The sequence below is a fragment of the Anopheles aquasalis genome, chromosome 3, assembly GCF_943734665.1.
Source record: "Anopheles aquasalis chromosome 3, idAnoAquaMG_Q_19, whole genome shotgun sequence".
Lineage (NCBI taxonomy): Eukaryota > Metazoa > Arthropoda > Insecta > Diptera > Culicidae > Anopheles > Anopheles aquasalis.
The window spans coordinates 21,557,265-21,566,595 of record NC_064878.1 but is presented as its reverse complement, the minus strand read 5'-3'; the positions used below and the strand labels follow the sequence as shown (position 1 = coordinate 21,566,595).

Here is a 9,331-nt window from a genome sequence, read left to right as displayed (position 1 = left end):
ACTTCAGAACGTAGCCAAAATTCGAAAATTGAAAATTGATCAAAATTTCAACTAAATGGCTACCTAGATAAATTTATAATCTAACAAAAAAATACTGGGTTTGTATATTTCAGATGATCCATCACGGGGCAACGTTGGGCCCGGAAAAAGTACCTTTCCGACGACACGCCTACTAAAATTTGATGTCACGGATTAATTTTTCAATAAATGTTCAACACAAAAAAACCAAATATTCTTCGAACGTTGTAGTTCAATATGCCAATCACTTAATAAAATAAAGATGAATAGTTACTTCACAAAAAATCATTAAAAATGAGCCTTTTTTTAGACCCGAAATAACCGAAGCCCCCACTTAAGTAAAGAAACTTTCATGTAAAGAAAGATTGTGATTGGAGTTTTTGAAGTGCAGCTGAACATCCCCTGGAGTTTGTTTCGAAAGTGCAATTGTCAGAACCACCAAAACATAAATAGCGAATTGTCTTTATTTGAATCTAGGTATAGTTGTAAGCAATAACTTTCCTGTTCAACTTTTACCACTCTTTCTCCGCTTTCCGTTTGGCTCTCTTCACCGCTGTTAGCTCCCCTCGAACTGTCTGATCTGTTTCACGGGTTTTTCCCACTCTTGTTGGTAGTTTGTTTTAATTTTCTTAATTTTTTCACCCCTCTATGCCTCCTAAAAGAGTGGAGTGGATCACTCGTAAGCTCCTACTATGCTATTGTATCTCAGTTTAAAGATATTGTGTCTAGCCTGACGGCGAACACATTTTAAAACAATATTATTATTACTATTATTATTATTAAAATGAAACAACTGCAATCAAAATCGAGGAACAAAATCCTGAACGCTTACAGCAACACGTTTGTCATATCATATACTAAAAATAAAACGGATCTCGATAAGCTCAAACTCATTAAAATTTTACCACCAAATTCACCAACATTGTTACAGTGACTAGAATGTACGCATTAAATCCGCATATGCTACATTTAACCGGAATCACCCCTTACCCTCACCACACCTATACCTAACCACCCTGTGGCCCAGTATCATTGATAGCGGCTGATAATTCGTTACATTGTGCGCATCAAAAACAATCGCCCATTAATTATGCTCCATCATCACCATCTCACACCAAAAATCGAGATTTTAGCACCCTGGCGAGCGTGCGCGAACCAGACCCGGAATTGGATTTCCCTTCGGAAACACGCCTGCAAGTGTCATAACTTTCTCCCTTTTCAATTTATATAGATACATTTTGGAAACGTTCTCCCAAACGGTGGTTACGTGGTTTACCTCCTCGGAGCACGCCGCAGGAGCTACCACGCGGGCCTTCAGGACTTTCGCTGCCGCAATTAATATGCTCCAGCTTGATTGTCAAGCTGCAAGTTTATGCGTACCATCCTCGTTCTCCTCAGAGTTCGGTGCCCGCAGCTCCAAAACCCGAAACAAGCAGTATTTGATTTAACTTCTCCGTTCCGTCGTACGGCGGCGTGGTACCATTTGCTTTTTATGCGACCCTCGACGCGTTCATTTAATTTACTTCCAGTTCCAGCACGAGCGGTGCTAGGCGAGTAGTGAACGTTTTGTGACAAGTGAGAAAAAAGTGTGCGAGGGGTTGTGGAGACCGGTTGGCGGGCAGTAAAGGGAGCATCCCATCGTTAGGCAAAGTGCGCAGTGAGTGGGCCCTTGTTGACACAAGCCATTTCGCCGGTCGCCGGAGCCTTGAATCCCGTTCCCTGAAACGCGTTGTTTCGCGCCATGTTTGTGTTCGGTAGCAATGAACGGTGCTGATGGTTCGTACACCATCAAGTGGCTGTGTGTGGGAGTGGTGGATGCTTAAGCTTTTTTTGGCAAACATGTGCCTCCATCTCCACGAAGCGCACACCGCGCACTAGTTCGCACAAATGAGCATGAGGGCGATATGCCGTTCACATAATGTTATGCTACATTCCCATTTTGTTTCATTGGCGGAACTCCAAAATGGTGGTCGTGTGCCCACACTGAAACTATTTGAAAACCGTAGCCACAATTATGGCCACAGAACCTAAGGCTAAGGTGTGTCCTTCTTGTGTTAATGCGCAAAAATTATGATCCCAGTCACAGCTGCTCAGTGCTAGGGAGTTTGGTGCACCTGGCCCACATCCCGTCCCGGGGGGGGCCGTTTTCCCGTTTATACTTACGCAAGACTGACTCCTTTGGTGGCCGGAATGGGAATGCCTGGATCGTTATTATCACTCTCGAAGCAGACGGAAAAGTACTCCGAGCTGGAAACCTGCCCACGGTTCGTGATGAATTTTAATGGAGCGCGTCCGGAACGGGAGCGTTTTTTTTTTGCGTGTGTTGTAATTACGATTTTGTTGGTTTTTTTGGTTAGGTTTGTTTGTTGTTTTGCATCCAGGTTGCAGATGTAGTAGTCCCCAGGAGGTAGTTCCGTGATTCCATCGTCGTGGCGCAAGTTGAGGAGATGAAAAGAAAAACGTAAAAAAAAAGAGATGCTGTTAGTGCTTATCGTGAATTGGTTTGTCCAGTGTACGGGAGATGGGATTAAGAGTAAAATATGTACGGTTGCATCTACAGGAGTGAAATGAGCTCGAAGATTAAGCAGACAGTTGAGTAACGCCTTTATTTTTTTTTTGGTTGCATTCTCGGTATGAATACGATAGAGGAGTTATTTGGAAAAAAAAGTTAAGTTGCTACAATACACCATTCAATCTGTGTGTATTTTATTTGATTTACTTTAGAAGGTTAGTTGTAGTGAAATATTTTTAAATTAATTAAGGAAATTTGCTTTAAAAGAGAATAAATTCGCAGCGAAATTTCATTTCGAAAGTGAGTTCGTCGTTGGAATGAACCTGAAAACGTCTCTCAAAAACTCCAATTGGCCCAAACACGAGGGTCCATTTTTGGTCGCCACAAACACCAAGGATACCGAGGACATCGACGACGACTATTCGTTACTCACTTGACTGCGCGTGAGCACCGGTTTCTTGCGCTCCCGGTGTAGGAAGGATGAGGATTTCTTCTTTAGCGTAGAAGAAACGGTGCTGGTGCTGGTGGTCAGGGTGGACTTGGCACTCGGCCCAGACTCCTGGCCATCGGCGGTGCTAGCGGATGGTGGATGGGCGGTGGTGGACGCATGGGACGATTCACCGTCCACGGGAGCTCCCGTAGGACCGTCGCGACCGGGAATGTCCCCATTGTCGTAGGCCGGATTGATGCAACCACCGCCACTGTTGCTGATGTCGATCAGTGCCGTGCCGGAGGTGACCGTTAGGCAAACGTCCTTGGGTGAAACGGCGTACCCGGACGAACCACCCGATACCGAGGCGATCGACGTGTTTGACGTATCGGAATTGTCATACTGAGGAGGGTGTTGTACAGTCGCAGTTCAGTTGCAGGTGTTTCGGTTAGGAATTTTTTTGTTTAACAATGGAATTTTATCGGAAACGCAAAATTGATAGGAACGAGATCACGAATTTCAAATGCAAAATTAAAGAATGAAGAAGATAGAGCGTATGGTATTGAGAAGTGGTAGACAGAACAGGAGAGAGAGAGAGGGAGAGAGAGAGAAAGAGAGAGAGAGAAAAAGAGAGAGATAGGGCAAGATATTTTAATCATCTGCAATTCTCCCTCTATTCTAATCTAATGAATACAAACAAATGAACACAACAGCTACTAAAGAGCACAACATGGATACTAGTTACTACTAATAAAATTCTGCAAATTATGCTGGAGGCATACAGAAACACACACATATACACACAGAGCAATGATGCAGATCAAGCGAAGAGCTACGAAATATTCAAACACTCGTTCTGTTTATATGTTGACAAAATTTTATCTATTCGCATTAAATTGGGATCGTCAACATCTTTGACAAAAGCAATGCAATGCTTTTCGCATTCGTATTAAAGGGGCGGCTTCGGTATTGTGACGGTCTTTTTTTGTGACACATGTTTTTAACATTTTTCTCTGAAAGCTGATCCTTTCAAGACCATTGTATAAATGTTTTGGATCAATCGAGGAAAAACAGAGAAAGATACAGTTTTTTGTAATTCGCGTTTCATACAAGGCTTCATGCAGCATGCTACTTTGAAGAGCGTTTCCCCAAAACCAACGTTTTCATAGTCGGTGCCCATCGTACCGTAAAAACTACTGGACCGATCGATTTGAAATTTTTAACGCTTAATTTGTACACTCTTTACCAGGTAGCTCCGTCGAGATATCATTAAAATTGTTGATACTTTTTTTTAAACAAATCTTTAAAAATCGTGTTTCTAGGCAAAATGACAAAAAGGCTCACCTCAGCCTCACTTCAAAAATCTGCCAAAAATCTAAAATTAGGAGTATCAACAAAAACTTGACGGGGCTACCTGGATAAACTTATAATCTTTCTAACAAAAATCGATTTGTATACCCGTCGTTCAATTGACCAGTCATGTCGCTACGATGGGCACCGTAAAAAGTACCTTTGCGACGACTTGCCTACCACAATTTAGTACCACCGATTAATTTTTCAATGAATGTTGCTCAAAACAAGACCAAATATTGTTGAAAAGTTGTAGATTACTATGCTATTTACTTGAAAAAATTAAGTTGAATGGTTACGTCACAAAAAATCGTCAAAAACGGGCCTTTGTTTTGGCCCGAAAATATCGAAGCCCCCCCTTGACATTAGACGATATTTTTTATGTCAATATCCTCCTACACTAATGTTTTAAATGGCTTCTAGTTTTATAAAAGTCCCAATTAGAATAATTTTGGAAATAAATCAATCTTGTTCCGTTTACTTTGAACTGTAGTGATCAATTCGTTTCAATAATCATAACATAATAAAAATATTATGTTTCCTAACTTAATCCTCTCTCCATCCTGATTTTTGTCCTATCAACATCCTACTATACAGCTCTGGTACACCTTAAAACATTTATTGCTAACGTAGCACTACAGCTATGATCGCCTTATTGAAAACAGCAACAGCGTGGAGCTGTCTATTTATGCTGCTGTTCAATAAGTAAGTATGCATGATGGAGTTAAGCGTTTAGTGACACTCTTCGACAGAACAATGAAATCGTTTAGAAACAATAAACCAGTTCACAGCACAACGTTACAAACGAACCGAATTCCCTGTTTGAAGTATTAGCAAGAGGGGTGGGAAAAGCAACAGCTGCAACATAATAAAATATGCAACATCGTCCTACATTCCTGCTGGAACACAATGTTACTCCGTTAGGTTTTTTAACTTTTTTCCAAAAATCCAATAATGTATCAAAGCGATACAGAAGGTTCTCTTCTACAGGTGGTAGTAGTTCGTTCCAAGAACTCAATCGGGAATCTAGTACCATCCTGCTGAACCCTAGCTAAGGGTGGCTGACGGTCTTTGTAAAATTTGATTAAAACCAAAAAGAACTGGGACAATAAAAGCATACGCAGCAACTTTGTCCGTCATGTCATGTACCTCCCGTAAGATGCTTCAGAACCCCAGACCCGACTCTTAGGTCCTTCAGGAGTGATCTACTGATGAAAGTCAGATTACGAACAGGCCCCACAAACCGCGGTCACTGCGCTGTCTTCCGGAACCGAGACCACGCGCAGATGGCAATGAAACTTCCGATCCGAAAAGAAGGTCACTACACCAGCCCCCACGGATTCGAGCGGTACCATAAGCCAGCTCAAAAACATTGTTGTAAGCACTGTACCCATTGTGCTGCCATCAGCGGTATAGCATGCTTTCCCGGAACACCGGGGACTCGGTCACATGACGTGATGTGACGACGTGTATCGATGAGAGCTGATTACATCAAGGTTACGCACGCAGGGCAGGGGAGGGGGGTTGGTGTAAAAATAACTCGCTCACTCGGTCGAAGAACCGAGCTTTTGCGCGCTTGAATGGGGCGAACAAAGAAAAAGGGGGCGCGTAACTATAATCCCAGAAATGGCGACGGATAAATGGGCGATAATCCTTTACGTACGGTGCCAGCTAGCGAGAGTGAGAGAGGGCCGGTCGTCGATGGTGACATTGGACGGGTTCTGAGGCAGTAAACGAGCGTACACTCGAGCAGCTCAACACCCATGATCACACGCCGTCGTGTTCGATAGATTCAATTAAAGTTTTACAAGTCTTTCTTGGTAAATTACTGGCAGTGGCATTACTGGCGCAGCTCCTGCGCCATCATGCGCCACTAATCTGACGTCAATGGCTTCCAAGCACACGCGGCATACGCGGACTTAATACCAGACCAACGTGAACCATCATAATATGGTGCGGAGTAGTAAAGAGAGAGAGAGAGAGAGAGAGAGAGTAATCGCACAACAGAACCTCTCGTCAGCTCACTCAGCAAAAGCTGCGTATAAAAATGCGAAAAGTATATGCTACACACGCGAAAGATCGGTAACCTATCGCATTGACACGCGGCACGTAACTGTTGCCGATTCGCCAGGGATACTAAAAAAACTAAGGAACCGTTTGCTGCTGTGTCTAGGTTGCACTCCCCGAAAGATGAGCGAAGTGCAGAATTTGTGGCATAAAAAAGCAGATGTTATAGCATCGACGTGTGCCATGGTACACGAATGGCATCTAAAGAAACAGGATGGAATGGTGTCACCCGGGAGGCCCACGAAGAACCAGATGAAGATAAAGATAGTCACAATTTATTGCAGCTCTTACACGTCTATTACTATCCATAAAGCAACAACAAAAAATAAACGCACAACGCACTCTTACAACAAGCAAGTACAACAGCAAGTGAAGAAGCAATTACATCCCCTTTTTGGTACGTACCTTGCGCAAGTGAGGATCATTCGTTATGATGGTCGGTGTCGTTGCCTGCCGCTCGATATCATCCAGGTGAGTGAGACTCAACGATTTCATCTGCGCGCCACCGAACGAAGTCGACGATGAACGAAGGATACGAGAGGTGAAAAGAGAAAAGAGAGAGAGAGAAAAAAGAAAACATGGATAATGTAGATTTGCGCTCTGCTTAGCAAACATTTCCTAAAGTCATCAATCACGGCGCCACCGCGCACCCGGATCCTGGCCCATAAGCAAATGAAGGGGATGTGCAAAGACGTACGCTATTAAGACGGGGGAAATGTGCCAGCGAATCTCCCGGTTGGACCATACAGGGGGAGAGGGTGGGAAACCTTCGCTTTACCTCACCCCCCGGTCACGGATCCTTGTAGCCCCGCTATCGAAATGATTACGAGATCGCTGGAATCGTGGAATTGCTCCGGTGAACAAACAAAAGGAAAAAATGAAGCGAACAAAAAAAAATCCCTAGAGAAAGATATGGAACCGGTTTTCGGTTCGGTTGGGCCCAAATCGGTCGCCGCTTTTCTCGCTCCGCAGGTCTACTGGGATGGCGCTCGTCGGGCGCTTTCTTATCCCTTTCGCTTACTTCTCGCGACCGTATTCATTAATGTCAGATCCAATCGTAGTAGCAACGCCATTTGCTGTGCGGTGTGAGGCCCCGTTTCCCCCGCGGAGGCTAACTGGGGGATTTGTTTTCCTTTAGGAAATGGCCACCATCACCCGGTGGCCTCCCCCTGCGGAGCTACATCACGTCAATTGGAATTCGTTCACTTGTTTGTAGCAGCAAACTTCCGGCGAAATCGTAACGCTTCAAAAATGGAAAATGTGCGCGCAGTTGAGAAATTCTCGCTACTCTTTTCTCTTTTTCTCTCTGGTATTTCGAAAATTCATCCAAGAAAGGAAAAGATGCGGCGAAATTATTTAGAACTTCTTGACGTTGACCTTTGAGAGAGGAGGGTCAACCGGACCCCAAAGCGTGCCCAGATTTACGCTAATTGAGGCTGCTCCGTAAAGCGCGCAACGCTAACTAAATGAGTAATCTTATCGCATGACCTGGTGCTGACCACCCGTTCTTCCCGTTGTTCGAAAGAACTTTGTCTTTCGGGTTTTTGAAAAACAAAGGTCAAGTGTGAGCTAGCATGGAAAGTAAAGGTCAGCTATCGGGCTTCGCAATGACCGTAAGAAGAGGATGTTTCCTTTCAGAAAGTTTTGGTTATTAAGTGGATCAGATTATTCAGTCGAATAATTGTTTGGTAAAAGATGGTCGACATAATTTTCAATTATTATCTGGAAGTCTTATCAAGATGAAACAATCACAAACTGGTAAGCAATTCTCAAATCTGACTTACAATCATTGCTGCTCCCCTGAAACAAAGCAAACTCTCTGCAACAATCCAAATGCTACCCCGTGTTTCGCCTCCATTTTAGTTACCCAGTCAGCAGCGAAATCAAATCATCGTTTCAAATTAAACATATTTTTTCACTTAAGCGTCATCCTATCGAAGGTCCCACTCCCGTCAGCGTCAGGCAGCAGCCAGGGACATAAACAGCGAAGACGAAGGCCTTCCCTCTTTGGCGTCTTCTCGTGAAACGATGAAGCGTCTTCTCCGGCAGAAACGATCAGACGGAGGAGGCATTGAGCTCGCTGGAGCCATCGCTTTGACGCATGACGGTCCAGCAGGGACGATACTACTCCCCGGGAATGTTTGTGCTTCCAATGCCTTCCACAACTCCGCCCCAAAGAGGGAATGTGCTGCCTGCTCCGTCGGTGGAATGTCCTGGCGCGCATTTTCGGGCTGACTCGCTGACTGACTCGCTGGCTGGCTGCCTGGCGAGTTGAGTTGAGTTTACCGACGAGTGCTGACGATGACGACGGAGACGACGTCCACGAAAATGTGTCATTAATGAAATTCATTGTGATTTTGCGTCTGGTTCCCTTCAACCGTTCCCCTTCTTCCGCTGAACTGAAACCGTTTCGCTTTCGCGCTAATCGCACACTACACTAAAGCTGCCATGCCACGCCACGCCACGCCACGTCGCTTCTCCTCCTCCTAGTGCTGCTGCTGCTGCTGCTGATCAGAAGTTGCGTCCCGGCGGAATGGAATGCGACCTCTCCGAGGGGGCCCAGAGGATGGAGCCAAATGGTGCGTGCGACTCCCGTAATGGGGGCCATTTCGATGAAGGAGAGCTGCTGGCGCCCGCTGGCGAACGGAGGAAGAATGTTGAGCCAGAAATAAATTCAAATTGAAAAATGACAACACTGTGCGCGCGGCCACCACGGGAAGTCAAAACATCACGCAAAAGAGGGAATGTGGCACGAGCGGTGGCCATGTCACAATACCGGAACGAACGATCAATACCTCTCCGCGGTGGGCGCTGAGCGCTGAGCGCAAACAAACAAATTGCAGGCTTGGAGGAGCTGCCTCTTGTCGGTGGCCTTCTCGTCGTCGTCGTCTCGGTCGTCATCGTTAGATTGTGGAGAATCTCGTCCCCAAAGTGTGGAGAAGCGGTGGAATGGG

At 45.0% G+C, this 9,331-nt stretch overlaps 1 protein-coding gene across 3 annotated transcripts in view; it reads right to left on the bottom strand.

Moving 5' to 3' along the window:
* The window catches only part of LOC126576987 (uncharacterized), a 92,793-nt gene that overhangs the window by 16,244 nt on the left and 67,218 nt on the right, over positions 1 to 9,331 (bottom strand). For all 3 annotated transcript variants that reach the window (XR_007608308.1, XM_050238330.1, XM_050238331.1), the window contains 3 exons: positions 6,783 to 6,872; positions 2,964 to 3,362; positions 2,182 to 2,273 (listed from right to left, as the gene is read on the bottom strand). Coding sequence is in view for 2 of the 3 variants with exons in the window: in XM_050238330.1 (XP_050094287.1) it covers positions 2,182 to 2,273; positions 2,964 to 3,362; positions 6,783 to 6,872 (581 nt within the window). In the remaining variant the exon portion in view is untranslated. The remainder of the gene's footprint in view (positions 1 to 2,181; positions 2,274 to 2,963; positions 3,363 to 6,782; positions 6,873 to 9,331) is intronic.